This window comes from Plasmopara halstedii (genome assembly GCF_900000015.1).
Source record: "Plasmopara halstedii genome assembly, contig: Scaffold_3120, whole genome shotgun sequence".
NCBI lineage: Eukaryota > Oomycota > Peronosporomycetes > Peronosporales > Peronosporaceae > Plasmopara > Plasmopara halstedii.
In genome coordinates, this window is record NW_020190023.1 from 2106183 (window position 1) to 2133886 (window position 27704).

The 27704-nt window shown below is 40.1% G+C and overlaps 12 protein-coding genes across 12 annotated transcripts; 5 read left to right on the forward strand and 7 right to left on the reverse strand.

Moving 5' to 3' along the window:
- Window positions 1–135: 135 nt before the first annotated feature.
- Window positions 136–1216, reverse strand: PHALS_07981 (trna (guanine-n-)-methyltransferase; the record flags this gene model as incomplete). The annotated part of the gene is made up of 6 exons (XM_024721538.1): window positions 136–276; window positions 334–478; window positions 543–798; window positions 863–909; window positions 975–1031; window positions 1098–1216. 6 exons carry the CDS (start codon window positions 1214–1216, stop codon window positions 136–138), a joined length of 765 nt encoding a protein of 254 aa, XP_024586627.1.
- Window positions 1217–1301: 85 nt separating this feature from the next.
- Window positions 1302–1922, forward strand: PHALS_07982 (dna repair protein; the record flags this gene model as incomplete). The annotated part of the gene is made up of 1 exon (XM_024721539.1): window positions 1302–1922. One exon carries the CDS (start codon window positions 1302–1304, stop codon window positions 1920–1922), a length of 621 nt encoding a protein of 206 aa, XP_024586628.1.
- A 92-nt stretch (window positions 1923–2014) lies between these two features.
- PHALS_07983 (F-box domain) lies at window positions 2015–3101 on the reverse strand (the record flags this gene model as incomplete). Its single annotated transcript, XM_024721540.1, has 2 exons — window positions 2015–2925; window positions 2987–3101. The coding sequence occupies 2 exons, from the start codon at window positions 3099–3101 to the stop codon at window positions 2015–2017; spliced, it is 1026 nt and encodes a 341-aa protein (XP_024586629.1).
- Window positions 3102–6977: 3876 nt separating this feature from the next.
- PHALS_07984 (hypothetical protein F443_01135) lies at window positions 6978–9701 on the forward strand (the record flags this gene model as incomplete). Its single annotated transcript, XM_024721541.1, has 1 exon — window positions 6978–9701. One exon carries the CDS (start codon window positions 6978–6980, stop codon window positions 9699–9701), a length of 2724 nt encoding a protein of 907 aa, XP_024586630.1.
- A 345-nt stretch (window positions 9702–10046) lies between these two features.
- Window positions 10047–11660, reverse strand: PHALS_07985 (u box domain-containing partial; the record flags this gene model as incomplete). The annotated part of the gene is made up of 1 exon (XM_024721542.1): window positions 10047–11660. The coding sequence occupies one exon, from the start codon at window positions 11658–11660 to the stop codon at window positions 10047–10049; it is 1614 nt and encodes a 537-aa protein (XP_024586631.1).
- Window positions 11661–11963: 303 nt separating this feature from the next.
- PHALS_07986 (drug metabolite transporter superfamily) lies at window positions 11964–13403 on the forward strand (the record flags this gene model as incomplete). The annotated part of the gene is made up of 4 exons (XM_024721543.1): window positions 11964–13018; window positions 13089–13166; window positions 13226–13278; window positions 13345–13403. The coding sequence occupies 4 exons, from the start codon at window positions 11964–11966 to the stop codon at window positions 13401–13403; spliced, it is 1245 nt and encodes a 414-aa protein (XP_024586632.1).
- A 127-nt stretch (window positions 13404–13530) lies between these two features.
- Window positions 13531–14817, forward strand: PHALS_07987 (plant adhesion molecule 1; the record flags this gene model as incomplete). Its single annotated transcript, XM_024721544.1, has 4 exons — window positions 13531–13685; window positions 13754–14529; window positions 14591–14652; window positions 14713–14817. 4 exons carry the CDS (start codon window positions 13531–13533, stop codon window positions 14815–14817), a joined length of 1098 nt encoding a protein of 365 aa, XP_024586633.1.
- A 64-nt stretch (window positions 14818–14881) lies between these two features.
- PHALS_07988 (Predicted membrane protein) lies at window positions 14882–15646 on the reverse strand (the record flags this gene model as incomplete). The annotated part of the gene is made up of 1 exon (XM_024721546.1): window positions 14882–15646. The coding sequence occupies one exon, from the start codon at window positions 15644–15646 to the stop codon at window positions 14882–14884; it is 765 nt and encodes a 254-aa protein (XP_024586634.1).
- A 1513-nt stretch (window positions 15647–17159) lies between these two features.
- On the reverse strand, window positions 17160–18038 carry PHALS_07989 (uncharacterized protein; the record flags this gene model as incomplete). Its single annotated transcript, XM_024721547.1, has 1 exon — window positions 17160–18038. The coding sequence occupies one exon, from the start codon at window positions 18036–18038 to the stop codon at window positions 17160–17162; it is 879 nt and encodes a 292-aa protein (XP_024586635.1).
- Window positions 18039–20654: 2616 nt separating this feature from the next.
- Window positions 20655–22305, forward strand: PHALS_15266 (uncharacterized protein). The gene has a single exon (XM_036407277.1). The coding sequence runs from the start codon at window positions 21070–21072 to the stop codon at window positions 21286–21288; it is 219 nt and encodes a 72-aa protein (XP_036263515.1). The 5' UTR covers window positions 20655–21069; the 3' UTR covers window positions 21289–22305.
- PHALS_07990 (homeodomain transcription factor 2) lies at window positions 22304–24680 on the reverse strand (the record flags this gene model as incomplete). Its single annotated transcript, XM_024721549.1, has 8 exons — window positions 22304–22450; window positions 22538–22633; window positions 22708–22789; window positions 22873–23172; window positions 23248–23576; window positions 23655–23849; window positions 23918–24452; window positions 24523–24680. The coding sequence occupies 8 exons, from the start codon at window positions 24678–24680 to the stop codon at window positions 22304–22306; spliced, it is 1842 nt and encodes a 613-aa protein (XP_024586637.1).
- Window positions 24681–25049: 369 nt separating this feature from the next.
- Window positions 25050–25947, reverse strand: PHALS_07991 (LicD; the record flags this gene model as incomplete). The annotated part of the gene is made up of 2 exons (XM_024721550.1): window positions 25050–25196; window positions 25258–25947. The coding sequence occupies 2 exons, from the start codon at window positions 25945–25947 to the stop codon at window positions 25050–25052; spliced, it is 837 nt and encodes a 278-aa protein (XP_024586638.1).
- Window positions 25948–27704: the final 1757 nt, after the last annotated feature.

Here is a 27704-nt window from a genome sequence, read left to right on the forward strand (position 1 = left end):
AGGTAAGCAGTGGCTCGTTGCAGGCACATCGTCAAAATCGCGCCTGCTGGCATGCCAGAAAAGAAGTGCAGTTCATTTAACACTAAAGAGCTCGCGTATTGCTGAGCGGTTTAAAACTAATAAAGTGGCTATTCCTCACCAGAAAAGGTTGTCGATGCCAACCTCCTCGTTGGGCTTCCGCCGAAAAACCGCTAAGTATTTCTTCCCGCCACCACGAGCGACTTTTTTTCCTTCCTCCGTTTCCTCTGTCATGGCCTTCACGCATGGGTCCGACAACTGCAATAGAATCAAATATGAAACAAGCTCTAGCAATTTCAAACAAAAGCCACGTACAAGCTCACTATCATCCATACGAATGAAACACGGGTGGCTGGAACACTTTTCCACGTGCCATTTGTGCAATTCTTCTACGTCCGTTATGGTGTAAAGAATACCACCAGAAGCCAGTAGATATGCATACTCAGCAAGAAGTGGTGTACTGAGAGAATAGACATTATTGACTTCCTGCCAACTGCTTCAAATCATAAAGTAAGGCCACTTACTGAACGATGCGGCGGCGGTGCAAACGTGCTTTGAATTGTGGATCCGGAAAACAGAAAAACATCTTTGTAATTTGTCCTTTGCGAAAGTAATGCGGCAAGTAACGCATAGCATTTGTGCGCAGGGTCGACACATTCTGATAACGACCAGGATTTTCATTGCGAAGTGCCTCAATGCGTAGACGAACATACTCGGTCACTTTGGCACGGATCTCTAAAGCCAAAGTCAATTTATCTGGAAATAATTCCGCTAGCTTGACTGCGAATAACTATATCAGCACTAAATCGTAATGCCAATGATGTCATACATATCAATGATATACCTGTGAGTCCACCAAAACCGCACCCAACGTCTAAGAAATCCACGCTTCTGCTTACATTAATTCCACCACTTGATCAATCGACAATAATTGCGTAATAAGTGCAAGAACATACGGATTTTCGATGTTTGGATAATGAGCAGACCAGTCCATTTTGTCAGGTGTTAGCGGACTATATGCCAGGTAATTGTCAATATACGACATATCTGTCATCCCTTCAACAAGAATATGAACGTACTAGTCAAAGCAGTCATTATGCGACAACGGATTGCAGTGTGCACGTGAGCGATAGAACTTTTTCTGGGGAAGTTTGCTCAATGTCTGAGCGTCCGTAACCTCCTCTGGTGTTTCGACCATATTGCATCCAGTCAAATATTATTGTTTTTATGGTTCCCTTGATACAGTGACGTTGCGTTTCATATAATATAAAACTATTATTGCAATGGCGCCGAAATTGATAAACTCGGTTGTTGACGACATTCCTATCGGCCGTTGCGAGGAGTGCGGAAAAGACGCAGTGTATTTGGATCGTGTGCTCTTGTGTCACTTCTCGTTGAGTGTGTGCATTAATTGTAGACAAGACCAGACGCTTCATCACGGAGCTTTTGAGCTTTTATCCAAATCTCGTGCTCGAGCTGAGTATGCACTACCAGACTCGTCCTTCTGTGGTTTACCACATTTAAACAAACCAAATCCTCGACATGAAGCTTTTGCACCACTTCAACTTTATTTGAGACGAACTCTTGTGCAAGAAGCTTATCGTTTGTATGGAAACGAAGAAGGACTATTACAAGAGAAGGAAAAACGAAAGAAACGAGCATATCGATCGGCAGCAAGAAGGACGAAGCATTTATTGAAGAAACAACACATCATGCATTTAAATAGAGATGTTACTGAAATGGTGACATTCAAGAAAGAAATGAAAAATACAATAGAGTTCAAGCCAGCAAGTGAATCGGATCATCGACATGAATATGGTAAGGAATGTTTAATTGACGAAAAAGCCAACATTTGGTTCAAAACTTGTGGCTGTGGAATGCGTGTGGAATTTGAAAAATGGTAGTTAACTGCATTATATTATTAAATCCCGTCACTTGGAAATATTTATGTTCATACATCAAACGTCTTTTACAATTCTGCTTGCATCTTTCCACGTTACGTTCTACCAATACATCCTTTGTAACAAGCAGTCATATAAACTGCTAACCCAGTAAATGCCACCATCTGGAGGTTTGGACTGATGGAGTATGGGTGAGTCATTGCTGTACATGCTTTTTTATTTGCTTGGACGGGTTTCCATGGTACTCCACGTACATTCACATAACTTAAACAACAGTAGTAAATAGGCTGCGTGTCCTCGTCATCATTAACAAGTACAAATGTCTGCGCTTGGTGCCGTCCAACAAGTGTCACGCGCATGACGGTGTGTCGACTAGTTGCTACGTTTCTTGGTAGTACAAATTCTTGTAACGTCATTTCGTTTTGTACTTCATACTCGTGCGTTGAGTAAAAAGGTTTGATCACTGATGCAGACATGTCTAACGAATGATCTCTCCACCTCAATGCTTCTTGTTGTGGTATCTCAGTGACATCGTAGAACTCAAACTGAACTCGTTTAGGTGCGTAAGTAGGACTATCCGGGTGCCAGAAGACGCGATAAGGAACAATTTGTACTGCCTTAATCACACATGGTCCATTTAAAGCATAGTCGATATATTCAATTGCATTCTCGTTTGTTGAAGCTGAACTGCTCCAATAGCACGATTCGGATGATGAACAACCACAACGATGCTGAATACGTTCACCCAATCGCGCCAACTCTGTTTCCTCCTCTAAATTTCGTAGTTGTAATTCATACAATTCCATCCAACAATGTGAAGACGTAAGTGTGTTCAGTGGCGATTCACTCGGCCGATCAGCAGAAGAGAATGCTTTCACTCCGCCTATCAAGTGCGTGTTATCGGTAGCAGTGCATTGTGCCAAACACACTAGTTGTTTCCATACATTAGCATCACTCAGTAGATCGCTGTAGACCACAGTCGCGTCCGCTAGACGTTTCCACAATTCTTAAAGTAACTGCATGCGTTAATGTACTGCAAATTTAAGTTCGAGAAGAAGAGAACGCACCATGTTTACGTGATAGAATTAGTAAAGCGTGTGAAGTTTGCTCAGCTGCATGTAGTGCACTATGATCCAGAAATTGTAGCACATGAAGCTTAAGCACAGTTGGGAGCTCGTCCATGTCGAGTTGACGCTTTTACTTTTCTTCAAGTTGGCAAGTGTCGTTTGAATAGTATTATTCTTACTTTAGAAACGACCCTCATATTTAATATGAGAAAATGCAAGGTCGTTTCTAAAGTACAAATTTTGTGCTCATCCATAACGATAGTAGATGGTATTGGGTAGAAATCCACAAAAATCCATTGATTTTATACTTTAAGTTGTTTTTGATATTAAAAGTCAGCACTGCACATTATTTTTTTAGGATTATTTAATGATTACTACTGCTTTAATACAATTAATTAGGTTGTTATTATTACCAACAAGAGACGTTATTGAATACCGTTAATTTGTCAAAAGCTTTTCAAGCTAAAACATGCAGGGGAAGACATCTATTAAAATTACAAACACTGAGGGTATATATATCCGGTGATGCTACTTGTAATTTTGTCTAGATATGAGTGGAGTATAAAGATGATTAGGGATGTCTTACTTACGCTTAAAGTAGCAATGAGTCTCAAGGCTCAAGTTGTGCTTCTTACTGAACCTAGCAAAAACCAATAATTATCCTAAAATTGATGCACGTTCATCATATATTCGTATACAGATAAAGTATTATTTACTACTGTGATTTTGACCAATAGGAACTTTTGCTTTTAATGTATGATATATAACAATTTACCAAGGGATTCCAGAGCTTTCGAATGATAATTGTTGACGGAATATTACTACGCAACGTCACCCATGTCGTATTGTCGTATTTTGTAATGAATTTCTGGTAAAGTTTATCCATTTAAGGTTTATCGATCTTAATTACATCTCGGAACCCGAATTTTGTTTAAAAACAAATGTCTTGGGATTCGACGCTTAAAAAAGCTTTTATTACACTTCCTTACATTAACATTTCGCTTCACACTTCATCTACTCGTTCATTATTGACGCTGGTATTCGCTGCAAGACTCGGCCTTTTAATCTAAATTCTCGTATGTTCTATTGTGACGTTTGTTTTCTTGTGACTATTACTGAGCAACTGATGGATTTATTAGCCTGGCTATCATGCCTGTATGATTTCTTTTTCTTCTCATTCATGGCTTTTGAGTTCTGTAAACTACATCTTCAAATTGCACTTAGTAATAATAAGCCATAAAGAATAATTGAGATCAGCCGTCTCTGTCTGTCTGAGATATTTTCAAGAAGCCTGATAAACCCTTTGATGACACTATATCTACCAAAGAGAGCGGAATATTCTGGAGACCACCTGAGTGAGGTAATTGTAGAATTGCCTCCAATATCCTTGTTTGATATATGACAAATATGGAGTGTCTTATGCTACGATTTCGTAAAGGCGATGCCTGTTGTAATGACTATGAGCTTTATACTACAAGGACATCAATCCTTTTTGAATTGATTACTGAGCAATTTCTTTCTGCATATTCCTCACAACGTCCTGATCGCTGTTGCCTCATGCATCTTCTATTTACAATTGAAGCAAAGGAAACACTATGCCCGATCTCGGTGTAATGTCGGCCGAGGAGGTTAGGGCTACTATGCCTTGCTGCTTGAAAAATACATTTTCAAAACCTTTAAAATCAATGCAAATATTCTCCTATATATAATTTTAGTACATATTTTGATATTATCCTTCGCGCTGCAAATACTCTTTCCGTTGTGTCCAATGCGATGAGTGTGTATACACATCATAAGCGACTTTAATTGCTGCATGGCTTAAACCAGTTTGGTTTTAGAAATAAATGCAGGCAATCGAGCAGTCATTTCAAGCATAAATTACTATGTTCGTTTGAGTCTCAGTTTTTCTACTTATTCGACAACAAGTTGTTATTATCTGTATGTTTCCACAATCGATCTCTTTACGCGTTGTGCAATCTGAACCTGTTTACGAGCGATAGAAAGAAACATTGTGACATTTGTATCATTTATGGTCTTTGTGACGGTTAAGCGTCTTATGATGGTGTGATTTTTTATGATGGTGTAGTTTTGTACGTCTATCAAAAAAAATTTCGAATAGCTTTCAAACGATTGTAGATCTCATTCCTCTAGATAAGCCTGAAAAGGTGGCCATGGTCGCCTACATTTTAGTCCCGAATTTTAGATATCTCTTTGTATAAGGGAATCTGTGCTGCTTGTACAAACAAATGCCTTGATCCAAGATCTGAGTTTAGATTCACATACTCAAAGCTTAGGAGCACATTTTCACCTTCAGATGCAGAGCAGACCACTCACTCCTTAGATATCTGAAAGTACTACTGAACTAAAATGCTGTCGCTTCTGCTCTATTAGTACATGAAGAGCTACAGTAGCTAATCAAAGGTGACACCGCTCGCGTGTACGTTGTAATAGAAGGGTGTAGAAACGGGTCGATGGACATTGTTTGAATAGAAAAAAAAGAGTTCATATTGAATGTGGATGAGCAAGATTCAGACTTTACTTTGAAAACTCTCCACCTTTGGTGATATCATCAAGAGTGATGATGGTGCATTCTCGTTGTAATCTCGCTTCGGATTCTACAGTATGAAGTATCTGACAAAATGCCTTTGCAATGTCCGTGTTGTAACACTCGTCTATGAAATAGTGTGTGGTGTACGAGCTGCATCATGATACTTTATCAAATAACACGCACTGGATTTTCGAGACAGATGGGTCACTCCAATCACGTATTGGTTAAGAGAGTGACAGTATAAGCACAGTTTCTACCTATTAAGTCAAAATCACAATAAAATTCTGCAGCTAGAGATAGCGGCATTGGTACCACCCACCAGCCTTTCATTTGCAGGCTCAAATCCAAAACGTATGTTAACCTTTTCAGACATTCTTATCAAAGTTATTAGAGATCTATGAAGCTTATGTGTAAGTAACAAGATTTGGAGTATTTTAACACGAATAATGTATACGCATTAAAGGCAGTAGAATTCGCGTGACAGTATCATAGTGCTTAAAAGAGAGACAAATAACATGTTCATATCTTTGTAAAAGACGATTTAATGTGCCAGATCGCTCTCGTTTGACGTCGTCGGATGGGCATGATGCATCTACCATCGCGTGAACATTTTTTGATTACGAGCTGCTATTTCTATATTTCTAAAATGAGAAAAAAAACGTAACTGGCTTTTCGCTTTAATTTTTTTGGATCTGATCTCCGACGTGAGAGCCCGAGAAGTCCCGAAAAAAGATGACATTCGCAGAGTAATTCACGCTTATATAATGTTACAAATAGTTCTCGCCTCCCTGGACTATTATATCACACAGCACCTGTATGTTCCTGTAAAATATTAAAACGACTTGACTAAATTTTATATTATACTATCGCCTAGTCCACTAATCATGTTAATACATTTGAGAATAGCAATCCAAACATTCAGGTGACATTCTACTAAGCTTTTCAGTACCTTCATGTCTTAATGTTTTACTAAACGGAATTCCATACCTTTATGTTTTAATGCTCTACGAAATCAATACAGTATCTCCTACAAGTCGACAACCAATAACTACGAGATGACAATAACGAGACGACAACAATTCTCTTAAATGCTCATGTTCCATTTACCGTACCATAGCTTTCCACCCACGACATCTTCTCCCACTCTTTTGTAACTCACATTGAGTACGTTCCCCTTCAGCTTATCAATCGACACACTTTTAAAAGTTTAAAGGTTCAAACTTCTTCATTTCCAACTGGATCAGACTCGACAGTGCCAGTACACGATCGTCTCGTCTACTCAAGTCATTCAGTCCGGCGTATTCATCACCAGCCCAAATGCAATCCTTACTTTCCTTTTCAGAACGTGCAATTGGTCAACACACCGAAGTGATCGTTCATTCTACGATTTTCCAATTCGCACTCAAGTGGATACTTGAACGCACGTAATCACATTTGAGGATCATGATTCCTCGTGCCTACTTCAGGCCTCAATTAATCACGACAGTCTTCATTTCAATCCTTTCGCTGGTCGTTACTCTACCTTTTGATCATTCGACAAATATTCGAGAAAGTCTGGATGAAAATGAAATGACACGTCGATTAAGTGGTGGTGGTGGTGGAGATATGAACAAAACGATACCATTCAATTCATTAAGCAATTTGGTTGATACTGTGCAATATGTTGCGGCATTTATTGTTGTACTTGTTGCCGCACATCCACTTGCTCTATTCTTTCCCAAGTTTTTCAAACTTCCACTCATTACGGGATATCTTGTTATTGGAATCATATCTGGTCCCTTTGCTACGAATCTCTTAAATCGTGATGTGGTTAATATGTTAGCACGATACGTCAGTGCGCTTGCTTTATCTTTCATCTCGGCTCAAGCAGGACAAGAAATTTATCTTCCTGAACTTCGACCAATTTTATTTTCGATTGCGAAACTTCTTGCTTGTATGTATGTAACAGCAATGATCATTCAAACAAGTGGAATCCTGTTATTGGAAGAAACATTTTTCTATCGTGACATGACTTTTAATTGTCAATTGGGTATTGCGTTGATGTTTGGATCAATCTCCGTCCTCGTGTCTCCAGGTACTGTCATGGCGATCAAGATTGAACTTAATAGTGTCGGTCCATTTACAAGTCTAATGCTTGGTGCCACAATGACTGCTGAGTTTGTCGTCCTCATCTCTTTCTCCGTTGCACGTATTATCACATCCATTTATTGTGCTGAATTGGAAGTTTCAATGGTGAATCTAATTTTTACCATGTCGATTGTTGCATCCAATGTCTTGATGGGTGCTATTCTAGCTGGTGTCACTCTTATGATCTTTAAAATTCCAGGTGGAGAACCTTATCATGAACATGATGAAGAACATGGTGCTGATGAATATTGTGATCAAAAGACGACGGAAAATGTTCCAATTGCTCATCCAAATCTTGAACCGATGATCTCTGACATTAATCCAGTTGATGAAGTTCATTATACTTCAGAATCGTGTTGTCTTTCATCGAAGAATGTGTTGGCACTGAAAGGATTTCTATGGCTTTCTATGGGTTATATGTTTTACATCTTTAGCTCACTCTTTGCCGAAGTTACAGCAGCAATGTTTGGGTTATCATGGGAAATCAAGTTTGAAGGATTATTGGTGCTTATGGTTGCATCGTGTATTGCTGGTCATCATAAGCCTATTCGTCATGATATGCACATGATCCTTGATACAGCAGCTCCATACATGTTTTTACCATTCTTTGTAATGACAGGAGCCTCATTAAAACTTGATCAAGTGGTTGCTGCTGTTCCACTCATGAGTCTCTATATTGTATTGCGCTATCTCTCCGTCTTTATTGCCTGTTATTGTGGTGGTCGCTTTGTTCTGAAATTGACACCTCAACAATACAATAATTTATGGCTCACATTAGCACCTCAAGCTGGTGTAGCACTTGGTTTAGCTAGTGAAGTACAAGCAATGAGTGATGCATCATGGGCATCTGAAATTTCTGCAACTATTGTTGCTGCTGTCGTCGTGAATCAAATTATTGGTCCTGTTTTGTGTGGAATTGGATTAAGTCGAGCAGGTGAAACGTATAAAGATCGAATGTTGGCAGCTGAAGCATTAAAAGGTGATATGGACAATCTCGACAAAGGAAATTTAGGGGGTACACAAGTTCAAAACTTTCAAGGAGGAGCTTTAAGTCATAGCATGTTGGGACCTCGATTTAGTACTGTTCATGGTACCCGTGCATCAAACTTTGATGCTCGTCGTACAGTCACAAGTGGTGATTTATCGTCGTTTAATAAGATTCAAAATGCTGTGGTGATTGGTGATGATGAAGTTGCATTTGAAGCAGCTTTAGGCTTATCATTGTATGGTGCACATGTCACGGTGCCTCTATTAGATGAAAAACGAACGGAACAATGGCGAAAAATGAATGATACGATTCTTCAACATACTGATTTGATTTCGTATCGCAATACATTAAAAGATCGTGATGGAACTCAAGCAATGTCAACAGCTGATGTGATTATCTTTACGGGTGATGCTAATCGTACACGTGAAAATGTACGAATGTTGAAAACATTATTAGGACATTCGCATCCTCGTATGATTGCTTTCGTTCCAGATAGCAAATTTAGTAAAGAGATGAAAACTCAAGGTGTCTTGGTAATTCAACCATCGATTGCCATGGCTAATATTGCTACACGAATGGCTTTACTTGATCAAAAATTGGCCGAATCGTTATCGAATGAAATCAGTACAACAAGTGAATTTAGTACAGCAGCTTACTTTATGCATGCCGACAATCATGATTTCTCGGAAATGCGATTTGAAGGTCGTCGATTGGCTTTGAATCATAATGTTGTGAATCATCATTCAGTTGATTATGATCGTCTAGCTGATGCACTTCGATCTGAGCGATTGCCAATGCCTCCACCTCCACGACGTGTAGCAATGTATGGTACTTCATCAGCGGATGGATATGATCCATTTAATCAAGATAAGAATCTTTCGGAATTCTTTGTTGTACATGATGAACATGATGAACATGAAGTAATCATGAATGCACATTATTCATCTCGTCGCAATCCAAATCTTTCACTTCAGCGATCTTCGATTATGTTTGGATCAAGTCAATTACGTGGTGGACGACGTACACCTCGAGGGAATAAATCGATTTACTAACAAGTCAATTTAGAAACAACTGGAATTCTTTTTTTAAGTCGTGAGTTTAATTGAATATCAACTTTGCCAAATTGAACTTTTTCCACGGGACAGATGGAACTGTGAGTTACATATTGTATACATGTATACTTGCTTTTACTAATAACATAACCAAGTACTAAAGCTGTGCCGATTTTACGGTCGTGTACTGTATCTGAAATTTGATAGAAGATCAAAATTCTAGTGTTAGAATCTAAAAATCTGATACGTTTAAATGCTTAATTATGTAGTAACGTGACTTTGATTTTTTGTGACGTTAGATCCTTTCAAATGTCATAATACACAACGCTGCTACTTGGCTACTTTTCAATCTGCTTCTTCCATTTTCGCATCGCGCTGATATCGTTTCACTTGCTGCCGACGAGTAGCCGTAGCTTGAACTTCTTCAGAGAGTTGTCGTAATGTAAAATTAGGAAAGACTTGCTTTGTTATCATGTGCATGCCTGTCATGGGTGAGATATCACTAGTTTTCAACCAATGTGTAATAGCTTCACGTTCATAACTATGTCCATCTGCAGCAACAACTGGATCGACCATTGGACAGCCAGTGATTGGACAGATGAGCTGCTCTGGCACTGCTACTTCGATATTTTTCTCAATCAATTCATCGTGATTGCTGTCATTAAAAGTCTCCCATTGTACCATCATCTCGTCTTCTGTATCTTCCGAATTTACGCTAGCAGCCGTAAATGCACGTACAATGTGGCCACGATTCATACGAGGTCCACAATCCACTAAATCGTCATCGTATCCTCCATCGTTTGTAATACGTCGGGGAGTACTCCAGTAAACTCGTATAAACTCATGCTTAACTTGTCCAAAAGCATCTTTTGAGCTTCGTATCAAAGTTTGAACTCCAGATGATATTCCACGATGAAGAACATCCTTAACACTATGCTCAAGTGTCAAATATGCTTGTATTCCAAAAAATGCAATGAAAGCCGCCGAGTTTTCCACTTGTGTTCGTGGTGTATCTGGTACAGCAAGCCAAACTCGCTGTACATTTGTAACTACATTAAGTTGTTGAACACGACGAACTTGATGTTGAAGTTGTTCCGAAGTATCATGAAGTAGCGATGGTCGACGTTCCACATGAAGTAAATTTCGATGGATTTCAAATCGTAGTAACCAACCTTCTTGACTTTGAGTCTCGACAAAAATTTGATCTTGAAACACCTCTAAAACTACCATTCGTGCATTAGGTGGTATAATCTTTGCATAATATTCAAATCCACCAAATCCTGTAAGACGTACAATATCTCCTTTTTCGGGTTCTAATCCATTTGATGCTGCAGACACGTCAAAATTTAACACTAAGTGTAATTGACCAGCATTCTGTCCATCTTCATCAATCAATTGATACCATTTTCGAGTACTTGAAGTACTAGACAAAAGACATGGTAAAACTGGCACATTCACACTTCCAAGTAATTTTTCATTATGTCCTTGAATATAAACATGAGAAGACGCAACTCTTGGAACTTGAATCTCATCAGAATGATACACTTGAACGTAAAGTTCAGGAGCACAAGGATGAAATGAGTGCGAATTCGTAACTGATTTGGAATGAGTCACAACATTTTCAATCATTTTGTGAAATTTTCCTACGACATGAGCATTTTGACTATCAAAAGTCTCAAGAATTTCACTCTCAGATGGTAATGGTACGTGAAATTTTCCACTTTCTTTCCAATTTGGATTTAAATCGTGAAATTTCATACTTGACACAAAATGGTCGCGATTCAGTGATAACACGACGTAAGGATTTGCGTAATTTGGAGTCCATTTTAATAAACTTCCAAACACAGCGGGTGGAAGATTACGCGCACCAAGGATATCAACACTTAAGACTCCAGCTGAAGCTTGTGTCATGCTTGAAAACGTTTGGATCGTATTAGAACTTGAGCTACAAGATGCCATGATCTTAACGAGTGAAGAAAAGGAATGGACCTGATTTGAGCGACGGGGTGGGGAGGACCAATTTTAGTCCCACTTCAACATGAGAGATAAGAGATTGAACAATGATTTGAGAACAAATAGGACTAGAAATAGGAAACTTGTCGATAAGTAGTATAATTTGTATAATGGAATCCTTGACATAAGAACATTTGAGGGAAAACGTACTTTGTAAGATTTAATGTAATTTTTCATGACGTAACATTTTGGCTGGCCATAATTGGTCGAATTTTTACCTTAGAAGGCTTTTTCAGATTATCTTCTTCCATGAACTACGGATCTGATGCCGCTAAGTGTGCGTTCTCAACGTCACCTACACTTACAACGTCATCTGATAGTGAAATATCTGAACGTGACGCACTAATCGACTCAGATGCACTTCATTTGAACCATAAAACGTCACACAAACGTCGTCACTCATCATTCGATTGGCTACTTGGTATCACGTTTCTCGTCTTTGTTGCGCTCATTTGGACGTTTGCTAGTGTACTCGTGCAATATATTTTCCATACTTTGAGCTTTCAAGGACCATTCTTTCTCACGTACGTAGGTATATCGCTTTTCTCTGTGAATTTACCACTCTGGTACGGGTCGCAGGTACTGATTCCACGAGTAAAAGCCTGGTTTCGACGTGATCATTTGAGTCACAATATGACGTTGCAGAACACGAAAGCACAAGTTAATTACATGCAGATTTTTCGTATTAGCGCCATCATCTCACCTCTTTGGTTCATTGCTAATTTTACTTACAATGAAAGTCTCAATCTCACAAGTGTGTCGAGTAGTACTATTGTAAGCTCCACTTCTACAATCTTTACGTTTCTATTGAGTGTCGTAGCTCTTCAAGAACCTTTTGTTTGGATGAAATTAGCTGGTGTATTGCTTTGCATGGCTGGCAATATTTCTACAATATTCAATGATGTTGGTGCTCAAAGTGGTTCCGATCATGTCTTAGGAGATCTTGTCGCACTCTTTGCTGCTTTTATGTATGGCGTCTATACGACAGCAATTCGACGTTTGATTCCAGATGACGAGAGTGTGAGTATCTCACTATTTTTTGGATTTATTGGAATTTTAAACATGGTGTGTCTACTGCCAATTGTACTATTACTTCACTGTTCGGACATTGAATCTCTTAGCGGATTGTCAATTGAGATTCTCATTCTAATTGGAATCAAAGGGCTATTTGATAATGTGCTTTCCGATTATCTATGGGCCCGTGCTGTGCTATTAACATCACCTACAGTTGCTACAGTTGGACTATCTTTGACAGTCCCATTGGCTATTGTGGCTGATTTTTGGTTTCATAACATGTTGCCTACGTACATCACGCTCCTCGCCTCTGCACTTGTAATTGGTGGCTTTGTATTGATTAATATTGGCACGAGAAAGAACCCTCACGAGTATCATGTTGTGCGCTCCACGGACCGCTCGGACATTAATTTCGGAACTTGCCCACGCAGCAACAGCGTCGGTAAATCTGAAGTTTAAAGCGATGATACACAACTCTAACGTTTATTGACTTTCAGAATACGTTTGCGTACTCTAGCCCCAAGAATTGTTAAACAAATCAAGTTCACGAGTAATAAATGAGATGATCTTTGTGTTTCAAGTTTTTCAATTCAAGCTTATCGTCTCTCACTTTCAGTGATGGCTTCCAGCTATAATAAAAACTTAGCGGTAGAATTTGACTCCCAAATCTTTTAGTCTATTCTCCAGCGCTTGAATAGGATCAGACTCTCTCAATCTACGTTTTGCTGAAATAGCTTTCTAAAATAAACTTTTTTGCCTTCGATTGTATATCCAACCAATCTTGGAGATGAATTTACCTGTAATGAGCCCTGAGAATGGAGACGAGAGAGATAAGATCAGCGAATTATCGTCACCGAGTGAATTGGTCGAGAAAGCTAAGACAGAAGAGTCGAAAGATCTTGCAGTGACTTTCCTTGCATCCCCCGTAGATCGCTATGGCTTTCTCGTCACTGATAAGTAAGTAAATTGATATTGTTTGACTAGTTACTGTCGACAATTCCAATACTTTTAATTGCTTCATCCAGGCGATTTCATGATAGTCATCACATTTACAAGCATGCAGTTTGGTTAGAGAATCGTCGTACACAGAAGTGGCTTAAAATGATCGGTAAACAGCTTGAAGACTGGGAAATCTGCCGATTTCGGCATGCTGCTATTTTAAAGAAACGAATTCGTAAAGGAATTCCAGAAGCTTTGCGTGGTCGTGTGTGGAGTTATCTTGCTGGATCTTCACAAATGTTATCTAATAATTCAGGCATTTACCATCAATTAGTCCAAACGATTGGGGTACCTTGCGAAGAAACTATTGCGCGGGATATTGGACGTACTTTTCCAAAACACACACTTTTTCGTGATCGTTCTTCATTAGGTCAATGTGCATTGATGAATATGCTTAAAGCATATTCATTACACGATCCAGAAGTTGGGTATTGTCAAGGAATGGGATTTATTTCAGCTATGTTTCTTTGTTATATGCCAGAACAACAAGCTTTTTGGTTGCTTGTAGCATGTTTGAATCATAAACGGTATGGACTCGCCGATCTCTATCGTCCGCGTATGCCCAAAGTATTAGAGGTGACTTATGTCTTTCAAGGACTTTTGAAACAACAAATGCCACATCTTTCAACTCATCTTGAGAACGAAGGCTTACATCCGACTATGTATCTCACTCAATGGTTTCTTACTTTATTTACATACAATTTTCCTTTTGACCTGGTTACACGAGTCTGGGATGCTTTTCTACACGAAGGATGGAAAGTCATTTATCGCGTTGCTCTAGCACTTATGAAGATCTCTCAAAGTATGTTATATTGTCAATTTTATGATTTTAATTGTTTTGAATGATATTTTGCATATTTTAGAGATTTTGATGAATTCCAAGTTTGAAAGTATCATGGAATATTTTCGCGATCTCCCCAATAAGGTAAATAGATTCGGAAGCTCATTGTGTTTGGTATGTTGTTCATCATGTACATGCAATCAGGTGGACACTGATGACGTCTTGGCTATAGCATATCGAATGCCGATCAAACGAGCTCAAATTTCTCAATTAATGGATGAATATTTCAGCTCATGTGAAGCTTCATAAAAATGTAGTAATATTACTTTTTGTATATTATTATTACTTTTTGAAAAAAAAAACTAGACTGGACTTAATCTAGTTTAGTAGAGGTCGTAGCAAAGTGCTTTTTAAGTCGAGGTAGTATAATACCACCAATACAAGCGACTACAATAAGTTGTAGTGTCGTTGCTTGGTCAATAATATCTCCACGAGTTCGTAGCTTACGTAGTATAAGTCCAGCTTTACAGCTTAAGAAATTGTATGGAATCAGACCGATCAATGGACCCAGAGTGAACTGGCTTAATGGAATGGCCAAATGAGGCGATGCCATGTTGATAAACCAATTTGGTGTGAATGGAAAGACTCGCAAAAAAATCATGTACAACGTCATTTCGTCACGATGTACGTCCAGCATTTGTTTCAAACTTTCAAGTTTGTGAGGAAAGAAACGTATGACGACGCGGTGACCAAAATGGCGGGATAAGAGGAACATAAAGATGGATCCGAGTGTATTGTAGACCAAGCAAAGAGGAAATCCCAGCGTCACACCAAACAATGCGCCACCAAGTAGATTAAAAAACACAGTACCCGGGATAGCAAACGTTTGGAGGTACAAGTAACATCCCATATGTGCGAGCAGTAGTGAATTCAGTTGACGCTCTGCAAGCCGTTGTAATATTTCACCTAGTTGTTGAGCAGTTTCCAAAGACGTAGGAAAGTGAAGCATTGACCATTCATCGTTTGTAAGCGAAGAGATAATCAATGAGTGGAGAGTCACGCCGAGGAGTAGCGTGCTTGCCACGAAGATTAAACCCACAAGCTGAACGTCGCGGTGCCAGGCATGACGCGGCTTCATTATTGAAACGTGAAGATGGTTTGAGTTATCGATGAATAGCTTCAGAAGCAGAGAAAGATGTCAGTGCGTTTGGTGGCGAACGCGGCCAACGTTTAAGCGTTGGACGACAGTTCAAACGTCTTTTTTATCAGATGCTTTGGTCAACTTTAATACCTTGGATTGTACTAAATTTAATAAAGCTTTTACGAAATATTACACATACAACTAAACCTAGATAACATACAACTGTTTACCACGCATAAAAATGCATGCATTCTACTGATATTTGAAACTTTATACTGTGGTGTGAGACAATATAATATGTATATACTCTTTTCTTATATTAAGTTTAGAATTCTTGCGAATATACCTCCTGATCCATCTGATGGCAATGCTACAAATTTCACGACGCTCGGCAGCTCTGGTTATGATCGGTCTAAGGGGATGTATAGGGGAGTCTTGAGTCATAACAAAGCCACATTTTGTGAAGACAATTGTTTCCAGGCAGTGCGAAGACACAACATCACCCGAATTTTCAATTAGAAAAGTAAAGTCCTGATACCAGTTCACTTAGAGTCGGTGAGGCGCACAGGCTTTCCAAATCATAAGCCAATTCACAAAGTATCTACTACTAAGGTCTTGATATTTCTTGAAGATCACGGCAGATAGAGATGAGATAGGAAAGTTTCTCGTAGTGTCTGCTGCTCGTATATTGTTCTAGCTCACAACTTCCCTGCACAAATGGCTTCACTATGACCATTTTTATCCCGTAACTTAATCTAACACAAAGTACTCATCTTTTGATATACGAGCTATTTACGTCCCAAATTTTGGTGGCAAAGATCCGTTCCATTTTCAACAGAAGATATAAGTTGCCAAAGTTATTTTACTCCTTATGTGATAAACTTCCGGAATTCTTTGTAGTTGTTGCTGTATATAATATGCAGTCCTGAAGATGCTCAAATTGAAAAGTACGCACCGCATCTTAAAAGCTACAGTCAAATATTAAACCTGTTCTCTCCAAGTAATACTGGAAGAGTATAGTATCTACTTAAGCGTCTAAAAGAATAGATTGCTACATTAGTATCCTTACTTCAACAGCGATCAATGAAACAGCAACAAAAATCTGGAAACGTGTAGATATCTCGGTGCTATGATTGGTGCAGAAGTTTCGAGCGTTCTACTGTAAGCTCAATAAAGTTCCATCTGTCTCTAAATTAAAAGAAATGATTCTACTTGAAGAAATATCCGCCTTGAAAAGTTATCCAGAAGGTAGCACTGACTTGATGTCAATACATTATGCTTAGATTAGACACGTTGTCTGATCGAGACAGTATGACAAGAAAAATCAGTCAAGAATTGGTATCCTCAAATGAAACGAACAGGACAATCCTTTCGTTGATAGAAATGCAGTGAAATGTAACTGCACTAAACTCGACGTATCTATATATTTTGTTCATTCGATTTCTTGGCCCACTCTATTTTATAAATTATATCACTAATCGTTTCAATCTAAAATGTTTAATAAAAAAATCTAAAATGGGGGTGTCGGAAACTCCCGCGATGTCCGAAGAAGTAAAGACTCGAGTTTTGATGGTTTTGTAGGGCAAATAGGTGTTCGATCCACATCTGCATCTGCCACTCCCATAACTTGTGGTTCTTCTGCAAACGATACACGTGAAGGTGTGCGCTTCATCTCGTGCTTTGGTTGCTGTAGCGTATCTACCAAAGCATGATCCACTTTTAAACGTTGATACTTGAGGGTAAAACGTTTCATGTACGAATCAGCAGCCAAAAGGAAAGGAAGTGCCTGCTCTGGCTTGTTTTCGTGCCATAATTGAGCACCACGGTCTCGTGCAATGGACATGGCACGCCACAAGACCGAAATATCGCGGCTACTGGCATCAAATCCACTCAAAAGGGGAAATTCTGACGTACTTGTTGGAGACGATGTGACGCTTTCTTGTGCTTGAATTAGTGCCATAGTCCACGTTTGATCGGTTGCCATATGCAACGTTTCATGTCGTTCCGTCTGTTCTAACAATTGCATCATGCGATTGCGTGCCAAATCGAGGAATCGCACGCATGTATGTTGCTCGTATACGCCCATTTCTTTCAAAATGGCCAGTTCTTTCGCGATAGCAAACAAATTGCGTTCCATGACGACACTATTCATGTCCGAGGCCCATGCTTCAACAAGGATCATCTTAAGCTTAAGCTGAAGTGAGAGACCCATAAGACTTCGACGCAAAAGTTCTTCACCTTGTTTTGTAGCAGGAACCGATTTCTTTGCACGTGGTGACATATTCAAAGGCATAGCCAGAAATTTACTTGAATCCACTATTTCAATACTGCGACGACGCTTTTTACTGGCAAGTGACGTTGGATCGGCTTGTGGTAACACGGTCATCATATTCTTCAGGTCGATGAATATTTGGAATATATGAGGCAGATTCTCTCGAGCTCGAGTATTAGAAAATGAGCACAGAGGAGCAGTCGTCTGTGGATTTTCCGTCAGATCCAGCCGTAGAAACAGCCAGTGCTGGACTGGCAAGGTAACGGTTAAAGCCAAGCCAGTCTTGATTTTGTCCACTCTCTAGTGGATTTAAAGAGCAGGTTTAAAATCAAAAGTTCCGGCTCCCATGCCATGTTGCCGATTGATTGCTATGAGATAGATATTTAGACTGCCAACAAGTCAGTAAAATACTGTCTTGCTCCCACGGCCAGTAACTTTTGCCTGCTGGTACCACATTTTTTAGAAGGTCTATCCATAGAAGCTATTAGCATTGGAGATCCGTTGAGCTTGTCACAAGTTGTAATAATAACCAACTTAAAAGTTTAGACACACAAAGAAATTGTGGTTATATATAAATGTTGTAAGACAATAGAGATGTATGAATCTCTAATATGTACAATGATACTACAAATAGCACTTCTGCAGTCATATCGTCGATTTGAAGGCTTACCGGGCTACTATTTCGAACTTGATTCAAGTATTTGCTCTGGGATGCTGGGCAAGATGTGGTACCTATACAACGATTTCAGATCTTCTCGTCGCCATATTGTACTGTGCTCTATCGACAAGACTGTATGCAGCTGATGTGAATGTGTAATATGCTCATGAGGTCAAGTGCAGCATGAGGCAAGTTTCTCAAATTGGATTCATCTTCTTGTTGGTTTCGTAAAACGTATCAAGACTTAAGAGTCTCTGAAACTCGTCCTTGAAGATAATTATGGCGCACGTTTGTACCCTTGTGCTAAGTGCAACTACGAAACCAGAAGGTGTAGAACTAGGATCTGCAAGGGCGGACATCGGGAAAGAAGCTACTCAGGCTCAACAAACGTAGTACTGTACCTGTATTAACGGTTTTTCGTGATTAATACAAGCATGACAATGGGACGACAATGTTATTGCGCATTGCGACTTAAAAGCGTAATTTTATTGATTCCAATTTCAAGGTCATTACAGATGTGCTGCACTATTGTTGACAATTCTTTATTCAATACCATAAGTTAGGGTCAAGACATATGGGTCTTACCAGCTTTAGTTCTTGATTTCAATGTTGAGGAAAGAGTATACAATATAGCATTAAGTCATAATACTACGAATCATATGCATGAAAAGATATGCTTCGTATGTCAACGCATCTTAAAGAAAATCGATTTCACCTTTCGATCACTGAGAAGCAGTTGGTCATACACGTTCTTTATGTTTGGGTGAAAAGTAAGTTACATGGATAACGCTGCACCATGCAAACAGAAGTTTGAAGCGTTTAAGCACAAGAAATCATCGAGTCACAGAAATTACGCAATAATCATTACTTCTTTGGATTTAGTGCTTGTGATAGAAAGTGGATGTTTTTGCACAGCATAGTGCTTTAACCTGTATCGACAATGAACTGAGGTTGAGTTTTTGAGAGCTAAAATATGGTTGTCGTCGTGTTGTCATAGTATATGAAGGACAAGCATGGCATTTCTCTTGCTCCTGTCGCGACAATATGATAGTTCACAAACTCTTACCGCCTGAGCATCCTCGTCTAGTCCTTTCTATCTCTAGGAGGGATGCAATCTTGAGATTGGGGAAAATAAAAAATCATCCCATCCATCTAACGTTAGATTCCGTTTGAATACTTCTACGCTGAGCAAGTTACTGCTGGATTCCTACCAGACAATGTAGACAAGCAACCACCTAGTCAGCCTCTTGACGCTGCACTAGATACTTGACAATCTGTTAGATAGTCTCGAAAAAGAGACACGCACTGCTCAAAACTTCAGCAACACTGCTGCTTTTGAGATCAATGAAGTTTTTAAATCTATTAAATCACAAATGAACGCAAATCGGATGTGAATGAAGCTGCAAGCAACGGCTGGTCTGGTTCTCGACTACTATAATTTGAAATCTCTTAAATCTGCTTCATCAATATATTTAAGGCCATGCGAAGGTATCAAACAAGACTAGTGATTTGCACATGCCAAAAGGTATACGATTTCAAGTCAAGATTCACTAATCAATCAATACGCAAGCTCAGATGATTCTCAATTTGAATCTCGAACAGATCGCTTAGCACGCACGCCACAATGATGAGGCATACTCGTGGAAAAAAGATTTGGCCTATGTGCATTGTTTACATTTCGTGCTGTTGGAACGGTCATGAGGAAGTTGATCCGGCTTTCAAAGGATCCCATCGAACCTATTTTCCTGAAGAAGCTACGCAAGCGACTAAAGCTTACCGTATCTTTATACGAGTAGAGTGATCGCAAAATGGACCGAAGAATGGCTTCGATCTTATTAATCGAAAGTGCCCGATTTATATGTTAAGTGCGTGCAAACTGATTCATTACCAAGCCAGTTTAGTGTCGGGGTCCCTACAGGTCTGATTTGTCATCGTCAAAATGACTCTAAATGCATGGCATGCAGTTTGAATAGATTGCTCGCGCTTAGATAGGCGGCTGAGAATGTTCTCATGTAGGACCTGTACTATCCTCATTTATTCTTAGGCTTTCTTGTCAATCTGAAATTCGAGGATGGCCATAATCTAAATCAGAGACCGTATATTACTCAATGATACGAGACAAATACTGATGTCTACGCATCATTTTGGTGGCCAATAAAGTGCGATATGAACCAACACTTAGCTGCTGCACTTCAGGACCCTTAGTATCTTTCATCACGCCTTTGTGGACGATCATACCAGACCACGACGTCAAGGCATGATTACAAATATTGTCAACATCACAATTTTACCCGCTCGAATTGTAATATTTCATTTATGACTTATAGAGGTGAGTACGAATGTTTTGAGTAAAGAAAATATACTTTGTCGTCTGAAATTAAAAAAGTATTAAACCCGTAAGCACTTAGCTAGATACTTGAAAAGCCAGCACACATTTACGGGTCGTGATGCACCGATCGGTAATCCTCTATCGACCGGCACTATCAGTAAATGCCTCCTAGGCCTTGGATGCGGCAGATCGCTATAGCCGCCATAGCTTTTATAACACTTTTGATTACTTTAATCAAGCGTCGTTACCATACTGAAGTCCTGGTAGACCGCGTGAGCCAAATTATTCATCTTACAGCTTTTAGCAACGCCATCACCAATGAAGATTTAAAGACACATCGCAAAGCAGTTGCGAAGAGCGCATTGATTCGCAACTGCTAGCCTAGTGGCAATTTGTGGATCGCCGATCACCATGTTTATAGTGCCGTACGATGCATGATTTAGTCGTAAATACCAAAGTTCTGTATCACTATGTGCTTCGTGGCCTTCAGGCGTGCAGCAAATTAGATGACAATCTATTTGTCCACCTTCAAAGAGTCATATGACTTTGTGTTGTAAGATGTCGTATTTGGAAGCATCCAACGCCGAGCAGAAAGCCACGACTCAGTACACCAAGCTATAATTGCTACAATGGAGAAAATAAGACTTGTTGCTCATCTCAAGCGTACGCGAAATTGCGAAGTCCACGAGAATCTTGACGGTTCCAGTCATGACAAATTGTTGTCTGGAACGAAGCTGATGATCACGTCCCGGGGAAGCGCATCAGTGTAACGAAGTGCCAGCTGAGTGGGTCAAGTGTGGTATCAAAAAAAAACAACAAGCTCCTAAAATGGTGATGCCCAGTTTGTTGGCACCAAGTATTCTTTGTTTCTTATTTCACGTCAATATCAGCAAGAACTCTTGAAGCACGTGCTGAGATCAAGTCGCAAAACAATCACTACGGCAGAGCAATATGCTGAAAGGAGATTTTTGCACTTCAAGTAGAAATTGATACCCGCATACATGCCAACTAGTCAGTATGATAGAATCACTATCTCACCATTACCCTCTACCTCGACCCATCGAGATGGTACAAGTGTGTCGTCTACATTGCTGCCTCGTGTTCACGAGTGTGTAGAACGACTCAACGTGGTGCTGAAGCGGTGTCTGCGGCTTTCACTTGCCTGCTGATGTTCGTGCTGGACCACATCGAAAAAAATAATGATGAATTTTATGAAATTGTTTTAGCAAATGTAGAAAAGTGATGATATCGCGCACATTAAATTTGTGAATTATTCAACCAACAAATTCTGATTGAGCGACGTTCATCTGCTTAAAATTTGAAGACTGATCTTCATGTCAAACTTATGTGCGATCGATCATCCACTTTCCTATGTACGTTTGTGTCAGCATTAATTTATGCCTTAAGCTTCCAAAGTTTCAGCTTAAAACCAAAGAAGTCAGAAGCGGTTGATGAAAAGGCTGACAATACCACGACACGCGTTATGTTGTATAGTAATGGATTCATTGTCAAGCCAGAAACTTTGTTGGGCGAATTGAGCTCCTAACGCAAAAAGAAAAGACAAATTACGTGGTCAGTCGCAAGTAGATCTGAATACAGAAGGCAAGTCCATTTCTGGGTCACACGCACCTTTAACAGCTTACATGCAAGCTTCAAGACGTTGTTGGATACGAGAAGTTTTTCTTTTTTGTGAGGTTTGGCCAGGAGTCGAAGATAGACATTCATCTGATAATCAAATTATTAAATAGCAATGAGTCAATCAATTGACGAGGAGAATAATGTACGAAAGCAATTGAGACCTGCTCAGTCAAGAGTAACGAGGTATTTTGATACTTCTTGTTGATGTTTGAGCCAAGCATCATGAACCGCAGCATGAAAACACTACAAAAATAAACACACCAAACAAGCACGCATGTTAATCAAGACTTGTCAAAACATCGCTGTCAGTTTATGAAACAACGTACGAGGACAACATGCACCATATTGCAACTTCGATGTGAACAATACTCTCGTAGGATGGCGACGTAGATCCTTCTGAGACGGCTTGCATGCCCATGACAACGAGTAGCACAAGAATGATAAGAAACGACGTAGACACAATCTCATCCGCCGCGCGTTGGCGCCCTTGACGCTTGAGCCATGTGCGCCCACCTCGAAGTGAGATCCATGCCTTGATGTTCACTACATTTTTTAGACGAAAATGAGGAAGTTTGGCCAATCTCGAGCGCCGTGACGATGTTAACGCTGTAAAGCACTTAGCATATCTAATATTTGCACCCGAGTAAACGCATTAGACATCATCGTTTAATGCACCAACAATGGAAACATGGTGTTCGTACAGAAATCGGCGGTGGTACGTGACTTCGGCATCAGCGAGCGCAGCGAAAATGATGGATGCCAAGTAGTATGTCGACAACATGCAAGACATCGAGATAAAAGATGCTCCAGAAACAAGGTCTTGCATGTGCATGAACAAGCGGTGTGCAGAAAGCTCTTTAAATAGTAATAGCATCCAAGCAAGTACTTCAAGCGGCTCTTGATTTGCTGGGAAACAATCGTATTCCTGACATTTAATTGTCCAACGCAGTACTATCGGTACCAGAGCAAGCATCACGGCAGACACCTCTGCAACCTTGCGATAAAACATCCGCGTAGGAGTAGCTTTTACCTGCATATTCCAATCAAAACAGCAAAATAATCCCTCATCTGAAAGAACTCAATGAGAAGAAATATCCACTTTCAATACCTTTACGAGAATTGTATTTCGAAGATCCGAGATCGACATAGCGCGTTTGACTGGAAACCCATTTTCCCAAACACAGACAGTAACGCGTCTTCTAGCGAGCTGATCTGCTACACCGTCACGTTCTGGCCCTCCATTCATAAGCGGAACGCGTGGTGGTAATGACATAGGCGGTTTGCTTATTGAGGTTCGTATTGTCTGCATCAAAGCACGAAATTTCAGCGGTTATTAAAGTAGCACATTGAAAAACATACGAACTAGCTTACGCGCTTTGGTGAAGTGGGAGCAGAAGAGCTTTTAGGAGGGAACATGCCGGTACTAGGATCTACCTCATCACTAGATGAAGACGAATTGCCACTATCTTCGTCACTATCTGTGCTATCAGAATTTTCGGATTCAGCAAGTCCAGAGCCAAGTCCTGATGCGGCATGGGAAGTATCTGACTCGGAGCTGCACACAGTCTCGACTTGTTTAAGAATAGGAGACAAAATTTTGCATGCTGCGTCTGTATCTGGTACTTGAAGTGCACTTGACACGCGACCATAGCCAATCGCGACTAAAACTAGTAGAAAAATAGGGAAAAACATCTCGAACGAATTGTACGGTAATGTGGTCTTGCGGTAGAAAATGTATATACAAACAGCTATACTGTGCAAAACGTAGAGCGCAGTCGCTTTCTCATATAGCCATGGTGTTTGTTTCCAATACTTGGCATGAAACGGTAGAAATAGAGCACGTATGAATCCCTCCTGTACAAGTTTACGGTCATGGCTTGAAGGTTTTGTGTGAAATAGAGCCGAGCTATAACAAGCAATAAAGACACGTCATCAGAACGACATAATACAGTGCGATAGATTGATTTTTAACAAACCCTTTTATTAAATCAAAGTCAATCAGCTCACGCGTTAAGTTCATCTCGCGCTTTAAACGCAACTGTTGCTCGAGCATTTCAGGTGAAGACTCGGCCTTGCGATGTAATCGCTTTGATTTTAAACTGCTTGATGGTGTGCTAAATTCATCTTCCATCATGTGATTTCGGTGTAATTATCGTGTACGCGGTGTCCACTTTGTTCGAAGCAATAGGGCAAGTTAATGCTGACGTAAGACCGTTTGCGCTAAACTGGTAAATTTGGATAATGACGTCTGTTGTCGTTTGAAAGTGTATGTAATACCTTTAAGAATAAATACCTGTATTAAAATGATGGTATTTTGTTGTGATATTTATAGTCATGATAGTAGAAGAAGAACTTGATACTACTCATTGAACGATTGAACACAAAGAATTGCACTTACCGACTTTATAAATAGCCATGTCTAGATTTGTTATTCTTTGACTTTTGTCATCAAAATAGTTACATGTACATATTCACAAAGAAATTTGATTTTAAAAATTTCATGTTAAAGCTTTCGTTGCTTTAAGCTGTCAGTAAAGTATCTACGTCGCAAATAAATGCTTAGCACAAGTAACACGCTAATAAACATCGTTAAATGGACTATAAATAGCAGTGGACTGATCCAGAAACCACAAACGATACTTTTCCAACCCTGCGATAACGAGAGCAGATTAATTACATTAAGCCATTAGCCGTTTTTTTAAGTTTCTTACCTTTATCTCGCGACTTGTTAATGCGCTTTCACCATACTGGATAGATAGAAATTGCGTGACATTAAATGGCAATGGATACTCTTGACTAGAGTTGAGACTATAATGGACATTGCCTCGCTTTCGTTGTAATGGAAATAGCGACTTCTGCGGTACACAACCTCCGCAACACATGTGTTCCGTGTGCGCTTGCAAACCTTCTGAGCAGCACACGAGGTTGTCTTCGTTATCGTAATTTGGAGGTATCAGCACATTCTCATGAGCTGCCATCACCTCTTTGTGCGTCACCTCGACGTACCAGTAGATGTCAACCCATGTGCTTGTATCTGCTCTGTCGTACACCCGAATGCACGGGTCATGTAACTTTGGATCCGACCAGTAAAATTCATGGTTTTCCGTATCATATGTGAGTTTGACTTTGTGCGGGATAGTGTCTTCACGGTCATAAACGACTAATCCGACAGTCTCGAACTCGCTCTTGAGGGCCGAGATCACAGCACACGTGGTATTCATAACACCAAGATCTACGTCATACTCCCAAGGTATAAGCCCACCATCTCGGTGTATACCCAAGAGCGTCCCTTTGTCTAGCCAATACTCGACGTTATGACGATTGAGGATTTGCGAAGTCTTTGTCAATAACACCGACATGTGTTCACGTGTATCACATTTTCGGTAGATGAATCGTAGCATCTGTATAATTGCCGCTACAAACAGGAAGAACATTACATAGTAAAGGATGCGGCGGACCGATAAATGTAATGCTTTAGACGCGGGTACAGGAACGCGACATGGTAGCATCGCTACGTCGTGTGTGGAATGACCTTTTCAATAATGTTTTGTGTAATACCGGTACAAATTTGATGTTCTGCTATAGCAAAATATAACAATTACAATTGTTATATTTTGCTATAGCAGAACTTTTTCATGTGTATTTGACACATGAAAATTTTTACATGTCAAAGCTGGCAGTATTTTGTGGCCAGCATGATAAAAATTTTATTTCGAACAAATTTTTAAGCAGTCAAGAACTACTCTGGACATTTCTTAAGGTTAAGTGATCCGTCCGGAATCACTTGACAGAGTCAATAGAGTTGACAGCTTAGAAATGAACACATTTATCCCAAGCTTAGCTAATCCGTGGCAAACGATGTGTCACCCTGTTACTACCGCTCGATAACAGTAATATACCGGTATGACTATCTACTTTGTTTTATTATCGTGATGATAAAACGGGGCAAGCATATTGGAAACATGTGGAATAGTAAAACATGGATATACATAAGTGAAAATATCGGAGCACCGACCCAAGGCTACAAGCTGCAAGTCAGAAAGTTTTAACGAGAAGCAGTAAAAGGTATATCATTAGTGTCAGTCTATGTAGCGTTGACGCTACATGTATGTACTCTTGAGATAGCAGAGCGAACAAACAATTTTGGATATCTCATAACTTTGTTCCTGGTAGGAGCGCACGAACCCAACTGCTGTGTCGTTTCCTCTGAGGGTTAAAGCTTCCCTGTGCAAACCGCACGGCAGCTCCGTTGCACTTAGTTGCACAATCCATGACCTAGTCATAGGAGAACGACTATATTCTCTGCAATTTGAAATGTACGAATACATGTGTTGAGCACATATAGACCAGTAAAACAAAAGCTTGGCTGCCTTGGGTCCCAAGAGAATAAATTGACAGTCATAGGACCAAAAACGCTCGCCTGGAGGCGCATACCAGTGCCGATGAGGCACGTTCAGGGCGCCCCAGTCAAATGCCGGTGGAAGAACATATGGTTCACCCCCTGAGACTGTTATTGTTGCCAACTCAGGGACCGCGGTGAAAAACGTATTAATATTCGGATGATAAAGGCTCAGATGTAATATTTGTTTGGTCTTGCTCCGAACGGAGCCACAGCGCATCGCGCATGCGATTTTCTTGATAGGAGTAATGTGCAATATCTCGGTAAAAGAGGCGTTCTTAATTTTAATGAATTGAAGTGACAGTTGTCACGCGTGTTTGCATCGTCTAACCAAACGTTTTGGGTGCGTATTAAAATATTGCTCACCCGTCAAGGAAGGAGAGGACTGCTGAGCTATACCCGGAGGCTGAAAGTTCTAACAGAGATGGGAATGGCTTCAATCTTCTCGAATAGTTCATGAACGAGTGTGACATGCTCAGAGACTTTCCACGTCTATTTATTCTCTGTAGAGGAAGAGGTTGGCGTCGCATTCAGTGCAACAGTGCAGCAGTGAGAAGAGGACGAGGTGCCGGGAATACAAAATTTTGAATGCACCATATGCGATGGACCTTAGTCATGCTGATGATAGGGGGAGATTTTTTAGCTGCTGTGCAGCTCCGCCGTACCCGCTGATGTCTCATCTGCGGCTCTACAGAGCATATGCAGTTTGCGTACCCCCCCCCCCTTTTCAACCTCAGCCAATGCTAATGGGGGGTGAAA

Coding starts and splice junctions, on each gene's coding strand:
- PHALS_15266 (XM_036407277.1), top strand. CDS start 21,070: ATGCCTCCTAGGCCTTGGATGCGGCAGATCGCTATAGCCGCCATAGCT.